The 18,677-nt window shown below is 34.6% G+C and overlaps 1 protein-coding gene across 1 annotated transcript in view; it reads left to right on the top strand.

Annotated features, from left to right (window-relative positions):
* Positions 1 to 18,677, top strand: part of DYNC2H1 (dynein cytoplasmic 2 heavy chain 1) — a 429,393-nt gene that overhangs the window by 397,625 nt on the left and 13,091 nt on the right. Inside the window, exon 89 of the mRNA XM_069080147.1 lies at positions 12,048 to 12,164. Within this exon, the coding sequence (XP_068936248.1) occupies positions 12,048 to 12,164 (117 nt within the window). The remainder of the gene's footprint in view (positions 1 to 12,047; positions 12,165 to 18,677) is intronic.

Raw genomic sequence — 18,677 nt, 5'->3', positions numbered from 1 at the left:
CAAATGAGGAAATTGAAGACTTGGGGGTGAGGGAGGGGAAGAGACACACAGCTAATATCAGAGCTTGGATTCAAGCCCATGTCAGAAGACGTATCAGAGGTCCTGCCTTCAATATCCCAGATGTGTTACCTTCTTAACCTCAGATAACTCCCTTTACCTGTCCTGTCAGTTCACTTAACCATGCTTCCCTTTCTAAGGACTCATAACCAGTTCATTCAATTATAGGTTCTAAAATTTTGTGATTCAAATCAAACTGTGAGCCTATGTGTTCTAGAATTCATTGCTCTCTATTTAAATATTGGGACATTTGCTTATCTATAGTCTTCTGACACATTTCCTATTTTCCACATATCCTTTTAGTACTTTATAAAGACTACTACTATTACTGCTGCTGCTAACCTCCTGAAAACCTAACCTAGCATCTGTGTGATGAGAGGTGAGGGCAGTAGCCAGGTGATATAGAACAGGGAACCTTTGTGCCCTGAGAGCTCTTACAGTAGCCATGGAGACCTGGAAAGAACCCTGAAATGCTGACCAATTGGATTCTGGTTATGTCACTGCTTGGGTTAGCAGCCTGGCCAACTTGATGAAACCATTCCAACAAATCTAAGAAAAAGAAAGGGCAGCACAAGGTTACAGACTGGCCCCATTTGTTATCATCACCATGATCAGCTTGAAACAGAGGGCAATGAAACAATTAGTGTTCATTCATATTCTAGTATATCAGTTACCCCTCCGACTAGAAATGCTTCAGTGCAAATGATACTGATCACCATCAGTGGGCATGACCAAGGAAGTGAATGCTTTAATTTTGTGCCAGTCCTATATGAAAATAAATCTGAAAATAGATCTCATGAGTTGTAGGTAAGGGCTTTTTATTAATGCTACCCAGTGCTTGAAGTCATGCAACAAGTTCTGCCAACCACTAAAGAATAATTTAAAAAAAAAACCCAAATACCCTGAATCCAGATTAGACAAAATAAGAGAAAGGAATGGGAAGAGAATAAGCATTTAGTAAGCACCTAATGAGTTTCAGGCATTATGCTAAGTATTTGACAAATATCTCACTTAATCCTCATCCTCATTTGGTAAGATAAAATATTGAGGAGTACTGAAATCTAAAAAAGGGAAAAATTAAAGTCCTTGAGATCATTGAAAATCTTTATTTAATGCAGACTTCAAAAATTTTATCTAATAAGAAAATGACAAAAATAGTACTGATATCTCAAAAAAAAACTTGAAAAGGAGAGTGTACTGGTAGTGAACATTCTTGTATAAAATACATGTTATCATGGTATCTCATCTTATAAGGCCCCCAAATAGTGGCCTCACTTCTCCCCAGTGGGTGCCATGTGGCAGGTGAGCAATTCACTTCCCAGGTCAGTTCATCTCTGTAGTTTGACTAAAGACTTTTTTGTTGTTGAGTCATTTTAACTGTGTCTGACTCTTTGTGACCCTGTTCGAGGCTTTCTTGGCAAAGATACTGGAGTGGTTTGCCGTTTCATTCTCCAGATCATTTTACAAATGTGGAACTGAGGCATACAAGGTTAAGTGATTTGCCCAGGGTCACCCCAGCTAGTAAGTGTTTGAGGCTATATTTGTACTCAGGGAGATGAGTCGTCCTGACTCCAGGTTCAGTACTCTATCCATTGAGGCACCTGGCTGCCTGACTAAAGACTAGAATCACTGAAAATCTCAAAGTGGAGGGAGGGAGAATTTAGTTAAAAACCTAGAGAGATGTCAACATAGATGATACTAAAATTAGAAGGAAAGTTGAGTACAAGGATGTTTAAAGCATCATTAAACTCTCAATAAATACTGTCCCTCCCCTAAAAGGAAATTAAACTAACATTTGATGAAACACTTAACTCTGGAATCCCCAAGAAAACATGGAACTGTAGCAGAATCTTTCACATTAGTGTAAGAGAGAAATTAAACTCTTGAGAGAAGAATTTATGATCTGAACAGAAATCAGGAGCAGAATAGAAGAATTTGAATCTATGATGGCAAGTGACTACAAAGAAATTAGAAAGAAAAACAGATTGGAAATGCAAATATAATATAGTGGAGGGAAATCTGGAAGAGAAACAAAATAGCAATAAAATTAAAAGAACACTTGATCTCTATTCAGGCAAAACACATAGATCTTGAAGACAAGACTCATAAAGATAACTTCAGGATCATAGAACTCTAAGAAGACCATGATAAGCAAAAAACACCATATTGCAAGAAATAAGACAAGAAAATGTCCCAGTGACATCACATTCTCAGAGCGAGCATTGTACCTTCACAGACAATACCTGGCCTCAGGAGATCAGAAATCAGAAATCCTAGGGACAATTGGCATTCAGAGCAGTTGGAGGGCATGGACTCTGAGAGGAGATGCATAGGAAATGGAAAAGAAAATGATCATACAGAGGGCAGGGGGTAAAATTGGACCACAGGAAAATTTCTACTGTAATGTAATACTTCATCATCATTGCCAAACAAAAGAAGTAAGAGTTGAGGTGAGGGAAAGAGTGTCTAATGAAAGAAGGTTAACTTTTATGTAGAATAAGCAAAGCTAATAATAGGAACAAAGTACAGAATTCAGAGAGGAACGGGAACAAAAAACAAGATCTTAATTCAGATTTTTAAAAATGCTCCAGATACACAAATGGGAGAAAATATAAACCTAACTCAAAACTCCAAATATGAGTGGATTAAAGTGTAAACTCCACAATCTCTTGCTAACAAGCAATATATCTAAAAAGCAGATACATATGGAATAAAAATGAAAGGCGGGAACAGAAATTACTATGTTTTTAGGTAAATCCTCAGAAGCAGAATTTGCACTCATGCTCTCAGACAAAGCAAAAATGAACATTCATGATATAAACAGATAAAGAAATTATATTATGATAGACTAAACCATAAATAACAAATAGTATCAGTATTAAATGTATGTGTTCTAAACAGTATGACATCTACATATAAAAAGGAAAAAAATTAACTGAAGAATAAGAAGACATAGATAACAATACAGTGATTCACAGTCTCCCAATGTAGCCCATTCTGTTTGCAGATATAAAATTGTTAGAATATTATTTTTTCTCTTTAAATCAAGCCTCTTTGATTTTTGAACTTTTACTTATTATTCCCAGTTCTGCCTTCCAGAGCCATGAATAACTCCAGTTAGGATTCTCTACCAGAATCCTTCAGATATTTGATGACAGCAGTCATATCCCTTCCTGTCTTCTCTGTGCCAAATATCTCCAGATTCTTTCACTTCAACTTTGTATGTCATGGCCTCAAGCCCCTACTAGTCAGGCCACTAGTTTAAAAAAGAAAACAAACAAAACAACAACAAAAAAACACTTCAAATACGAAAGTATCTTATAGATGTTCTGAGTTCATGCCATTTAGTAGAAGGAATATTTGACTTGAAGTCAGAAAAGTTAATTTCTAGTCTTATCTTTACTAATTTTCTAGCTGTGGGAGCAAGGGTGTGTCACAACTTCTCTGAGCCTTAGTTTCTTTACCTGTAAAATGGGGGTAGTTATACTTGCCCTGACAACTTCAGGAGGTTTTTGTGAGAACCAAGTAATAACATTGTCCATGTATATGGTACTTAGCTATTTACAAAGCATTTTCTCACAGTAGTCATGTTGGGTAAGTAGCATAAGTATTATTATCCCTATTTTGCAGATGAAGAAACCAAGACTCAGAAGAGATTAAATGACTTGTCTATAGTGAGACAGCTTCCAGATGGCAAAACCAAGAGCCAAACTCAGGTTTTTGACATCAATTCTGCTTTTCTTTTTACTTTACCATGCTAAATTTCCTGAGTTAGATGTAGGTGTATATGCATATATATATATATATGTGTGTGTGTGTGTGTGTGTGTGTGTGTATACACATCTGTAGAAATCATATATACATATATGTGTGTATACACATCTATATCCATAGGAAATTGCATGCAAACTGTAAAGCACCAGAAATATGTACAGTATTATTGTACACTAGCTGAAATTACCATTTAACATTCTTCCTAATTTAATCCTACATTCTCATGCTGTTCCAACCTGACATATAAGCAGTTGGCTCAGATTAGTTTCTTTGAGTATATATCTTACAGATAGCTCACAAGTAGCTGGAAACTTTAGGGTTGCCTTCTTTGAATGTAGGCCTCTCAGGCATCAGCCTTTCTGCAGTTACTCTCTCACAGACGAGTACCTGCCTACATTTGTCTCTTGGAATTTGCTTTTCCTGTTTCATTCCTTTGTCATCTTGTGACAAATATTTTTCTTTTCTTTTTTCTTTTGCTTTCCCCTAGAAAAGAAGAATATACTCCCTAATAGAATTTTATATATTTTCAGATTTCTTTCTCTTTCAATATTTTCTTAGGTTAAATTGTATCTGTTTGTGATGATTTTCTTACCAAAAATATTTTTCTAAAAGACTGTTGGGGCAGCTAGGTGGCACCGTGAATAGAGCACCGGCTCTGGAGTCAGGAGGACCTGAGTTCAGACACTTGACACACTTACTAGCTGTGTGATTTTGGGCAAGTCACTTAACCCCAATTGACCTCCAAAAAGCAAAAAAAAAACAAAAAATAAATTTAAAAAGACTGTTGCTACTACCAGGAATTTCTGAGTTTAAAAAAAACTTGATTTGGGTAAGCAGCATGTCAATGTGTCCCAAACTATGGCTTTTAAACCAACATTTTGCTGGTATTAACCATAAATAAGACATCTACTGAGACTACCAACTAATTCTATTATCTGAGTCTTTTCATCCACTCTTCCTTTATTGACATATTCTACCTTTGAAATGCCCAGACCATTTCTGATACATCCATTACTAAGTGTAACTACAACTCACATTTACATAATGTTTGAATTTCATAAAGAGATAGGATCATCATTTTATAGATAAGGAAACTAAAAGTCAGGGATGTTAAGTGACCTCTCCAGGGTTGTACAACTAGTAAATATCAGAGCTAGGAACTGAAATCCAGGTATTTCCAGACTCTTGGTCCAGCACTTATTCATTCATTCCAAGTTTAGAATGAAACAAAAATATTCACATTTGAGTTAGTAAAGGTCAGGTTATTAAGTTGGCAGTCATTTAGGGTCAGTTATGAAATGAATGGATTTTGGGGGGCCAATTTTTAGTGAGCAAGACAGCTACTATTGCTGGTATTAAAAGATTTCTGGGTCAAAAAAACAAGAGTTCAGCCAGTATACTTGTATATGGTCCCTTCAAAATCTAATTGATTCATAGGTAAGTCACTTGAAGTATATTGAGACAGTCATAGTTGGTTGCAGTAGTTTTTCTATGATTATAAAAATAAATTCAGTCTTTTTAACTATCAACATAGCATGTTTTAAAAATTATACATTCATTTACGAAATATAGAATATTAACAATTTACTTGCTAATTATGAAATTTTTTAAAGGGACTATTAGCATACCTAATATATTTGAGTATTTTGGAGTGAAGACATAGTCACTGATCCAAAAAATCCCTTTTACACCAAATCCTATATCCATTTTGATGTGGCTGTTATTTTTTATCTGCAAGTAGAAGAATCCAAGCCCATGTCTCTTCTTTGGCCTTATGGGCCAGTGGTAAAGAAAGGTTCCAGGTGAAAAGGAGGAAGTTCCATGGTCACATCGCTGGTGGTATTCAAGCCAAGACTTACTAATTTCTTAGAGGACATCAGTTGTTAGGTATAGGCTATGTGAGCTGATCTCTGAGATTCTATAATTCTGTGAGCTGGCCCGATAGTCTCTTATTAAGTGTATATTTCACATAAAAGCACAATTTATTTTGACTGGAAATTTATATATAAATGACAGTTTGGGGCACACAGCTTTTTGGTGTAATGATTTTATTCCATATCTGTTTTATTAAATTCAAATAACTATATCTTACAAGCAAAAGAATTAAAAGATAATTAGAGGAAAGGGTATATTTACAATGGTAGGTATACACATTGAGGTATCTTTGATCCAATAATTAAGTTAAATTCAAGTAGTACATTTTCATAGCTGTCAGGAGGCAGACTCAATAAGCAGTCTTTTCAATAAAATTCTTTTAAATGAGATCCATTTTTAAATTGCTCCCTTACTCAAGTACTAGAGCTGTGTATATAAATGAATTAGTGATTAGAACAGACTTTTTCTAAACCCATAATATAACAAATAACTTATTATGCATAATGGTACAGAATAAATGTAGATGATCTGTCTAATATATGTACACACACTCTTATATCTCAGGATATCTTCATATACATCCTGAATATAAAGTATGGCAGATATACTTTAGTATAAAGTGTGTACCTTTCAATATCTATTCTGCACACATGTACATACTTTATATTAAGGTATTTATTTCAGGATTTATACTAAGGATTTAGGGGTGAGTTTATTTTCATTTAATTTCAGATAAGGTATCTAAATTTGATTTTTTAAAAAAGGAATGGATAGAAAGTATGTTTGGATTTCTAAATATTGTAATATGTAATATAAATATCTTATTATAAAAATTTGCATGTAATAAATATTTTCTCTAGATTCAAACATGTTAGGTCTGGGATTAGACCTGTGATTTCACTGGTGTAGGAAACTCCAAATGAGAAACTTCTACCTGTGCTGCTTGCCAGCTTCTCTGCAACTTACTGCCTTAAAGAGTTGCCTCATGCACTAAGAAGTTAAGTGGATAGAGTATTGGACTAGGAGTCAGGAAGTCTGAGTTTGAATCCTGCCCCCCAGATGCTTAGCTGTATGATCCTGGTTATGTCACTTAACCTCTCTGTGTCTCAGTTTCCTCATCTCTAAAATATAAATTCTAATAGTATCTACCTCATAGGGTTGTTGTGAGGATCAAATGTGATAGCATGTACAAAGTGCTTTATAAACTTTAAAATGCTACCTAAACACTAGCTGGTATCATTGTTTTTGTAGTAATTGTGATGAGGATGATGATGAAGATAAAGAAATTTTCCCAGGGTCACACAATGTATTCCAAAAGGTGGAAATTGTACCTAGATCTTCGTGACTTGGAGACCAGCTGGCTTTCTACTACATCCCATAGTGTCTCTGGCTGTGCACGATTAGCCTAAAATCCTTCTCCTAGTTCCACATGCTAACAATCTTAACCTACTGGTTTTTGACTCTTAACTCAGAGGAATCCAATCTCAATTTCTGTTTCCTGTTCCTTGTTCTCAGCTGTGATCCTTTGATAAAAGGATATGTACCTGAAGACCTAGCACAGACTGAATGGAAACATTGAGTGTAGAAATGATTTATTGGGGTGGCTAGGTGGCACAGTAGATAGAGCACTGGCCCTGGAGTCAGGAGGACCTGTGTTCAAATCTGGCCTCAGAAGCTTAACACTTACTAGCCGTGTGGCCTTGGGCAAGTCACTTAACCCCATTTGCCCTGCCATCCCCCCTCCAAAAAGCAAAAAAAAAAAAAAAGTTTTATTATTTTCTCATGTTTCATATTAAACAATTAATTCATGTCTCCTTGATTGATAATTTTTTCAGTAATGAGTTGCAGTTCTATCATCATCCTGTCAGATTTGTCATATTTCTCTAACTCAGGTACACCATCACTCACTTTTCTAATGTCTGATTGTGGTATGGAGGATAACCTGTCTGGGACAGTGGAGCACAAGCTCCAGAAAAGCTTTAAGTATGGTCTTGGTGATGAGTCTATTAATCATTGTCTAAGGATAAACTTTGCAGAGTTTGGAGAAGCTCCAGGCTGGCCACAGTAGTTCTCAAAGGCTAGCTACTTTTTGTTTTTGTTTTTTATATATAGCAGTTGTGTATCCACAGTGATGAACTGACAAATTCTTGAAATACTGAAATACTTCACCTTAAAGTGAGACATATTTTGAGGAAAATGTAACATCTCTATACAAGCTTTGATAATAAATTATTTAAAGGTGTCATCTTTGTAATTTTAAAGTTGGAATGTTGAATTTAAGAGAAAATGAGGAGATTAATTTATTTGAATATCTGACAGCTTTTCTAAATATAATATTGCCAGTGTATGTGCTCTTGGAGGATGCTTTATTTCTCATTTAAAATTTAAATGACATCCATTATGCTTTGATGCTATGTAAATCAAAATCAATGCTTTCATTTCTAGAAGTTAGTAATGAAATCACGCTTGTTCCAATTTTTTTTTCCTCCCATTCATAGTGCATGAATTATACTAGAGCTGAAGAGTTGCTACGGTTTTTTTATTACTTAATAATTTGCTCCTTAATCCTTTATGTTGAAATTATGAATGTATAAACTTAACCCACCGAAGAAGTAATATGAGGATATTTAGAGCATAGATAACACATTCCTACATGAAGAACAAATTTTCTTGCTCGTATAGCACACAGCTACGCTAAGTATCAGTTGCCTTTTACTGTATCAAAGTGACTTACACTTTATGTTTCTACACTTCAGAAAATAATCTGTTGCTTTTGAGATTCCATTTCCAAGCAATGACCATTATCATAGATTTAGAGCTGAAGGGGCCCTTAAAGGTCACTTAGACTTTTCTTCTCATTTTACCAGTGAGGAAACTGAAACCCAAAAAGTTTTAAGTGACTTGCCTGAGTAACATGGGTGGTAAGTAGGAGAGCTGAGAGTTGAACTCAACTCCTCTGACTGCACGTCAGTACTCATTCAGCTGTGCCTCACTGAAAAATAAGAATTCCTGTCCTTCCAATGTTCACCATTTCTATTAAGCTACTACATACTATGATTAGTTAATTATACAGAAGTGGTATAAAGGATGTTAAAACAATAGATGGTCAATCAAATGCATGACCAAAAAGATGATTTTATCATAACACAAGGATGTGATAACTGATAGGGGCCCTCAATACTCCATTGGAATCAAAATGCCAGTAGACATGGACAAGAGTTGCATAAGATAAGCAGATATAAATAATTTGTGACCTTCATTGTTGGAGGAATATCCACATTGATGAGATCACTATATCCAAGTATTAGAACATGTCTTTAAGAATAGAGATCCAATTTTACACTTTATTTATTATTTACTTATTCAAGAATATTGAATATACTTGACATAAAACTTGACTGAGTGGGCTAGATCTTGAATTTTCTTAGGGCTGATTTTCCATACTTTGTCCCTTATGATGGGCCGGTCTTTGTCACTCTGATCTCATTAAGCTAAATCAACATTACATCATTATTGTAGTGGTGTACATCAGTGCCCTTAGTAAAGGAAGCCTCTTTCCATTCTGGCCACCAAAATATGGCAGTCTCATACTGAGAACTCATAGAAAGTTTAGGTAGCCCTGCAGAAGCATGGTCTTTTTATGCCTTTAGATGATCAAGAAACCACATCAGAGGTATGGCTAGTTTGGTGCAGTGAATAGAGCACAGGCCCTGGAGTCAGGGAGACCTGAGTTCAAATCTGTCCTCAGACATTTAACACTTATTAGCTGTGTGACCTTGGGCAAGTCACTTAACCCCAATTGCCCTGCCCTCCCTCCTACAAAAAAAAAAAGAAAAGAAAAGAAAGAAACCACATCAAAGTAGTCCAAGACCACTAAGCTACATCAGTGGCAATAAAGCTTGATTGGTCCCTGAGAGCTTCCTTGCCTTTTAAAAAGAATAGGATTTTTTTTTTATATGCTTTGGTTTTGCCTTGCCTGAATATTCTTCTGTATCCTCCCCCTCTGAGGAGCAATCCCTTAAAACAAAGAATTATTTTAAGAAGAATGCAGCATAATTGATCAATACTTTAAAAAAAATCTGAAATTGTATATACAGTGTTCCACACCTGTGGGACAACCATCCATTCCTAGAAGTGAACTATACTAAACTTATGGGTGGGTTGAGAGCCATCCACAAGAAAACCTCCTGATGCCTACAGGAAGAAGTCAACTAAATGCCATTGTTTAAAAGCTAGAGTCTCCCTGTACCTAGACTCTGGGTGCATTTAGAATTGGTATTGATTCTTTCAGCTTCTAACATTTCCAGCTCCAAAAGTCTATGATTTTATGTATTAGTCAGTAAGAGCTTTAAATAGTGTAGTTATATTTACAAGAATGTTTGCGAAATTGTTTAGCAAGTTCAACTTTGTATATTAGGCAGAGAAAATACAAGGACTTGATTGTGATTAAAAATATTAAGAAAGCTATGGGTTGGCTAGGTGGTGCAGTAAATAGAGCAATGGCCCTGGAGTCAGGAGGACCTGAGTTCAAATCTAGCCTCAGACACTTGACACATTTACTAACCGTGTGACTTTGGGCAAGTCTCTTAACCCCAATTGGCCTCCAAAAAGGAAAAAAAAAAGCTACAAATTAATTAAAGAAGTATTTCTTGCCTTCTGATAAAGATAAAGAGATCTTCCAGAGAAAAGGCTTTTTAAAAAGGCATAAGTAATTTTTAAAAATATAATTATTTTCATAGACAGTGGCATGCCCTTCATGAAGATTTGTTTATATTGCAGATTAGTCCAACAATTATTAATCATCTACTGGGTACAGAGTAAGAGGCAACTAGGTGGCTCAGTGGACAGAGTACTAGACCTAGAGTCAGGAAGACCTGAGTTCAAATCTAGCCTTACACACTTAGTAGCTGAGTGATCCTGGGCAAGCCCCTTAACTTCTTTTTGTCTTAATCCACTGGGGAACGGAATGGCAAACCCCTCCAGTATCTTTGAAAACCCCACATGGACAATATGGTCCATGGGGTCATGAAGAGTCTGACATGACTGAACAGTAGATGCAGAGCTCTGAGCTAACTAGTTAAAAAAAATTTAAAATTGGTAAAATATACCATTCATGCTGTAAGGGAACACATAATCTACTAATCATTTAATCAACAAGAATTGTCACTGCATTACAGTGTTATGTAAACAGATAAAACTTATTTCACTGCCCTCAAGGAGAGTACATTCTATTCCCAGTTCTTAGCAAAGTACCTGGCACACAGTATGCAATTAATAAATACTTGTTGACTGACTCTCAGGGGAGGCAACATGTACATAAAAAAGTATATATAAATACTGTACATACAAACTAAATTTTGGAGAGAATGGGCACTAGCAGCTGAGGAATCAAGAATGGCTGAGGTGAACTCGAATGAAGCAAAGAAAAAGCATTAAGTACTTTTTATGTGCAAAGCACTAGGGATATAAATGGAAAAGGAAGACAGCCCCTGTTCTGGAGAAACATACTCTAATGAGGACAGCATGTATGGGAGGTTTTAGCTGCAAGTCACATAGAGAAAGGTGTACAGAAAGCAAAGCAGATGCTGGTGCTTTGTCTTCGATGTCATTTCCACTGATACAACCTTTCAATGATGCCAACGACTTTGGGGATAAAAACTTTTCAGCAGCTGTTTACATGTCTATAACTTCTTCATCAGGACTATTTGTCTCCCTCTTATTTTGCTTTTACTTCTACTTTACTACAATTAGTACAACTAAGGAATCCCATGGGGTGATTACATATAGTAAAATTTGTACTATTCAAAATTTTAATAATGTAAAATATGGTAAATGGCTCTAGCCCAATAGAAATATGCAGTGCAGATTTGAATAATTCAAATAATGCAGTACTTGATTCCATAGCATTTGATATTTGTGCATTTTAATAAATCTTCTATTGCTTTAAGATAATGTCAAATGTCTGAAGAGAAAAATGCATATTCCAAAGTTTTGATTTGTTTTTCTTTTATTGACATCACTTATAAATGTATATTTGCTAAGATCAATATGTTCTCATCAATCTAGTGCCATCCCACCTATAGTCACATCATTGCTAATGCATAGTTACTTTCTGAAGCATTTACTAAAAATGAAAATTGAGTTTAAAGAAAATTTGCCATGGAAACTGGTGTCTTACTGTAAAGTAGCACTTTTCTCATACATAACATTGGAATTTTTAGTTTCCCACTCTTTGGACATTTGCTTATGATAGGAAATACTGTTTTTTGACCTTATTAAGATATATTATATTTACTGATAGTATGACTTCAATTTGAATATTTTATACATTTTTAACATAGATCAGTGGCTTACTCTTGGAAGGATGCAGTTTTGATGGAAATCGACTCTCAGAAAACCAGCATGACTCTCCCAGTGTGTCTTCAGTCCTCCCTTGTTATATGTCCTGGATTCCACAGGTACAAACTTTTTATCTCTGTTAAGTCCTATGATTGATGGTTTTGTTTTTAGTTTTGTTTCTTAGGTAAAGAGTACTATATTCAGTTTGATACATTTGACTAGCTTTTAGGAAAGCATTTCACTCATTGTTAAAGTTTTATTTTCAATTTAAGATTTTATAAGAATTTATTTATTATGGAATTCCTACTTCTGTAAAATGAGGTGATTTTATATGTTCTTCCACTATTCTTCTAGAACTAAATTCTAAGAAAATATTAGTTATGTTTCCCCTTCCTTTAAAGACTTTAATAATGAGCAGAATTTTGGAAAATGGGATATGGGGAATATTTGGTAAGAAGTCTTTTTAAAATAAAATGAATTCATATAAACTAATTACCATCATATCTAATTATTATGTCAAATAAAATGGAAACATTAAGTTAAAAGGATGTGGAAAGTAACTAAAAGTTTCATGTCATTACACCTAATTACTAACAAATTTCAGTGTTTAATATACTGCACAATTTTTGCTCCAAATCCATACTTTCATAGGTACTAAGAAATCCAAATGAGAAAATGTCCTCAATGAAGGCAGACCAACAACTTATTTACAATTTGCAGTCTTAGAGACTTGCCTGGAGCATGGAGATATTAAATGACTAGTCCATGACCATACAGCCAGTCTTTGTCAGATTTATCACCTGAATGCAAGGCCAGCCCTCTAGTCACTATGCTATGCTACCTTTCATAATTGCTAAAACTAGATACAAAAGAAGTATCCCTATCAATAGAAGAAGCTTTAACAGAATTTCTTAATGATAACAATTATTTTTGTCACATAAAAAGCCAAAGGAGCAGAATGGTATCTTTTATCTCCTAATCTGAAGTCTACAGTGCTATTCCTGCATGAAAAATCAAAGTGTTGATTATATTAACATTGTTTAGTACACAAAAAGCCCAGTTCTGCAGTGGTAATTCAGAGCAACCTAATCAACTTTGGGAACTTTTAATTTACTAAATACATTTGGAATATTCCATGTTAAAAAAAAAAGGTAACATCAGTTAACAAGTATCAATTGAGAAGATAGTAACACAAAAGAATTTTTAGTCACCTCAAAAAAGCATAAAATACTATAAATTTAGTACTGTGACTTTGTGCCAAACCAAGTTTATTTCCATTTTTATAGGAGACCATATTGCAAGGGGGAGTCATAGCTATAATGTATCTTCTTGATTTCATTCTGGCCTTTTATTACATTTCATATGACATTTTTGCCATATTACAACCTTCATGACTGTAATGGCTTGCAAACCATACACAAAGGTTAATTATCAATAAAAGAACCATGTTACATAATGATGTGTCCTTCAGGAATTTTTTTGACCTATATGAAGGAATCAAGACTATTTCAGACTTTAATGACTAATAATTTGGGAAACAAATATAAAATTTACAATGACCTTAATTAATTGAAATGTTATTCTTGTTAAGGGAAGATTAAATTTAATGAGAACAAATGTAAGTTGGTACGTTTTGGGGTAAAACCCACAAAGTGAAATCTGAGACTAAGAATTACTAGGTAGAAGTAAAATACATGGAACTAGTTAAACCCTTCCTATAAAGTGAATGCTAATTAGCCATATATAGTAGTATGGTTATGAACAAGGCCATTATTTTGGGGGGATTATATTAAAAGAAATAGGACATAAAATTTCTGGGAAATAACCCTTCCACTATGTTTTGTGTCCTATCTTGTCATTAAATTTTAAACTCACTAAATGGGAATAGTTCAGAAAACTAAAATAAAATTTTTAAGGGTTAAAAAGAAGTTCTGTGAATTCAGGGATTTAAAATTGTTTAACCTGGAGCAAAAAAAGGCTAAAAGTAACTTAATTTCTCTTTCCAAACATAAGAAGGATTTTTATCAGGGTCATCACTAAACAGAACTTTGTATCAAAGTCTCACTGCCTTTTCTCTGAGCCCTTTTTTTTTTATCTTGCCGTGATTTTCTTCTCAAAGAATGCAGTAATTTCATACTGCCTATCTATACAGTTGCCCCCTCGAAGTTTTCAGTACTTTCAGAATGCCCATCTATCCATTCTGGAAAGAATCTGATAATCCTGTTCACACCAACTTGTTTTTTAGTCATGCTTAACACTTTATGACCCCATTTGAGGTTTTCTCAGCAAAGATACTGTAGTATTTCATTCTCCAACTTATTTTACAGATTGAGAAACCGAGGCAAACAGAGTTAAGCTAGTAAGTATCTGAAGCGAGATTTGAACTCACAAAGAGGAGTTTTGCTGACTCCAGGCCTGACACTCTATCCACTGTACCACCTAGCTGTCCAACTTGCTGGTTACTTACTTGCTACTGTAGCAGCTACTACATTGGCATATGCAGGATGGCTGTTAGCACAGGTTCTTAGATCTGCTTTACTAGGGAAGATAGCTGTTTAAGAGGTCAACAGTCTTTTTTAATTACATTCACTAGCTCAGGGGAAAAGTCAGTACCCAGATTTTCAGAGAAAATACAAGCAGAGAAATAAAGACCAACAAACAGTCTCTGACTGCCTGAATCAGTCATATACTTTACATACATCCCTGATTCAAGGGAGCTTTTACTGAGCAGTTGGGGAGCTCTGAACATATGGCCACTCATAATCTCGAACAGGGAATCACAAGATCCTTTTCATAAGTGAGCCCCCAAAGCAAAATACCAACTCAGAGTATATATATATACTTCTCAGAGTCAGAGGCATCCCAACCCTCCAGACTCAGTACCTAATTAGAAATTAGCAAAAGGTGTGAAAGCCTTTCTATAATCAAGCCTCCCCTAAGCAAACTTCCCTTAATAGGCTCCATGTGAGACCTGGGCAGGGAAGATCTTAAATCCCACTAACATTACTGCTACTCCCAGCAAAATTATTTACATTTTAAAAGAAGACTTTTAAAAAGGATAATTACCTTTTAAGAATTATTTGTAATAGCTATATTACAACAGTCATTTAAAATTTCGTAATTTACATGTTTAAAATAAGTAAATTCATTAAATGATGTAACTTTTCTGTTCCTCTAAATTTCCACCAGGTCTCTTTATCCACTCGATTCATTTTTCATTTTTGGTGATCATAGTTGTTAATTTTATTATTGATGTGGTCAGTTATGCTGATAATTTTCCTAATATTGAACCAGTCCTGCATTCCTGTTATAAATCCCACCTGGGGTGGCTAGGTGGCACAGTGAGTAGAATACGGCCCTGGAGTCAGGAGGACCTGAGTTCAAATTCAGCCTCAGACATAGTGTATGATACTGGTGATACATTGCTGTAATCTCCCTGCTAGTGTTTTATTTAAAATTTTTGCATTTTTGTTCATTAGGGAAAATGTTATATAATTTTCTTCCTTTGTTTTTGCTTTTCCTAGTTTAGCTGTCAGTACCATATTTGTATTGTAAAAGGAATTTGGTAGGAATCCTTTGCCTATTTTTGCAAATAGTTTATATAGTTTGGTGATTATTCTTTAAATGTTTGGTAGAATTCACTTGTGAATCTGGCCCTGGGAATTTTTCCTCAGGAAGTTAATTGATCATTTGTTCCATTGATTTTTCTAAGATGGGGTCATTTAAGTATTCTATTCCATCTTCTGTTAATCTGGGCAATTTATATTTTTGTAAATATTCATCCATTTCATTTACATAGTCAGATTTATTGGTATATAATTATGCAAAGTAACTCTCAGTATTTATTGTAAATTTCTCTTCACTGGTGATGAATTTACATTTTTCATTTTTGATACTGTTAATTTGGTTTTCTTCTTTAAAATGAAATTAACCAATGGTTTAGTTATTTTTTTTCACAAAACTAACTCTTAGTTTTATTTATTAGTTTAATAGTTTTCTTAATTTCAGTTTTATTACTTTCTACTTTGGTTTTCAGAATTTCTAATTTGGTATTAAATTGGGAATAAATTTGTTCTTTTTCTAGCTTTTTTAGTTGCATGCCCAATTCATTGATCTCCCCTTTATTTTACTCATGTAACCATTTAGAAACATAAAATTTCCCATAAGAACTGCTTTGGCCACATCCTCTAAGTTTTGATATGTTGACTCATTATTGTCATTCTCTTGGATGAAGTTATTGTTTCTATTATTTGTTGTTTGACCCATTCATTCTTTGGCATTAGCTTATTTAGTTTCCAATTAACTTTTAGTTTATCTTTCCATAGCCCTTTATTACATGTAATTTTTATTGTATCATGATCTGAAAAGGATGTATTTAATATTTCTGACTTTTTGCATTGGATTGTGAGGTTTTTATGCCCTACTATATGATCAGTTTTTGTGTAGGTGCCATGTAATACTGAGAAAAAGGTATGTTTCCTTCTATTAACCAATCAGTTTTCTAAAATTCTATTCACTTCCTTAACTTCTTTTTATTTTGTAGTCAGATTTATCTAATTCTGAGAGGGGAAAGTTGAGGTCCCTCACTAGTATAGTTTTATTACCTATTTTCTCCTGTAACTAACTCACTTAACTTCTCCTTTAAGAATTTGGATGCTATACCATTTGGTGCCTATATCTTTAGTATTGATATGACTTTATTGTCTATGGTACCTTTCAGCAAGATGCATGTTTAGTTTCTTATCTCTTCTAATTAATCTATTCCCCCACATTCTTTTATCATACTCCCCTCCTAATTCCCAAAAGGGGATAATAGATTCCTCTAACCAGCAGTGTTAATGTTATTCCCTCTTTGAGCCTATTTCAATAAGAATAAGGTATGAGCATTGCCTGCTACACCCCACCCCATCTTTCCCTGTACTGTAATAGGTCTTTACTGCCTCTTCATGTGAGATAAATTACTCCATTCTGCCTCTCCCGTCCCTCGTATCCTAATGCAATCCTCTTTCTCATCCCATCATAGCCAGTTTATACCTATGAACTTTGTCCATGTATATTACTTCTAAGTGCCCTAATAATGATGAAGTTCTTAGGAATTAAAAGTATCATCTTCCCATGTAGGAGTGTAAACAGTTTAATCTTATTGAATCTTTCCAGTTTGCCTTTTTATGCTTCTCTTGAGTCTTGCAGTTGAAAATCAGATTTTCTATAAATGTTTCTTTTTGGTTGTGTGTGGTATTTTCTCTTTGACCCAGGAGCTCTGGAATTTGTCTATAATATTCCTGGGAATTTTCATTTTGTAATCTCTTTCAGGAGATGACTAGTAGATTTTTTAAAAAAAAATTTTATTTTACCCTCTGGTTCTAGGATATCAGGGGAAGTTTTCCTTGAAAATTTCCTGAAATATAACGTCCAGGCTCTTTTCTTGATCATGATTTCCAGGTAGTCCAACAATTCTTAAATTAATTTTCCTGAATCTATGTTCCAGGTCAGTTGTTTTTCCAATGAGATATTCCATATTTTTCTATTTTTTGTTCATTCTTTTGATTTTGTTTTATTGTTTCTTCATGTCTCATGCAGTAATTAGCTTCCATTTTCCCAATTCTGATTTTTAAGAAACTTTTTCTTCGGTGAGTTTTTGTACTTCCTTTTCCACTTAGCCAACTCTACTTTTTAAGGAGTCGTTTTCTTGAGTGAATCTTTGTACATCTTTTTTATATTTTTGTACTTCCTTTACCTAGCTGTTGACTCTTTATTATTTTCTTGCATCACTCTTTTCTTTTCCCAGATTTTCTTCTACTTCTCTGATTTGATTTTTAAAATTCTTTTTGAGCTTTTCCAGGAGTTCTTTTTGGACCTCTGATCAATGCTTTGAGGTTTCAGATGTAGCTGTTCATACACTGTTGTCCTCTCCTTAGGACAGCGCCCTAGGTAACTCTATAAGATTACAAATTGCTGCTTGGCCTGGTGATCTATGCCTATAGTCCCTGCTGCTGGGAAGATTGAGATTGATGGTGGATTGTTTGTGTTCTAAACTGTATTGGCACTGAAGTCCACATCAAAGCAGTGAGCCCCTTAGCAATAGAGAGCTACCAGGCTGCCAAACAAGGGACGAAAGGGTCCAGGTAGGAAAAAGGGAACAAGTTAAAATTTCTGTACTGATCTGTATTGAGATTGGGACCATGAGTGACCACTGCATTTGAAGCAAAGGAGAGATGGGGAGATTGTCTTGGAGATTAGGGGAGACTATAATTCAGAGAATAATGGCTGGCATACATTGATAGTAGGAATTTCCTACATGACTAAATCACAGGTCCAGATATCCCATCTATGCCTCCAGAAAAGAAGAAACCCTTTGGTATTCAGATTAATATTATATTCATTAAATATATAAATTAATATTTGTAGTATTACTATTTCTACTAAATTGAAATTGTTGTGATATCCAAATAACACAAGTGCTTTGCATGTCTAAAAGCAATATATTAATGCTAGTTATCCTTATTATCAGTCTGATACATACATGATTTGTGCCTCCTACATACTTATTTTATGTATTATTGTTCTATAATTTTCCTTATGTAGGTTATTTGTAGAGTAATTGATGGTTTTTGTTGTTAATGTAGCTGAAA

Source organism: Petaurus breviceps, unplaced genomic scaffold (genome assembly GCF_028583685.1).
Source record: "Petaurus breviceps papuanus isolate PSGF00001 unplaced genomic scaffold, PetGlider_PUasm1.0 91133, whole genome shotgun sequence".
NCBI classification, from domain to species: Eukaryota; Metazoa; Chordata; class Mammalia; order Diprotodontia; family Petauridae; genus Petaurus; species Petaurus breviceps.
Note: the sequence above shows the minus strand (reverse complement) of the source record. Positions and strands in the feature narration are given on the sequence as shown.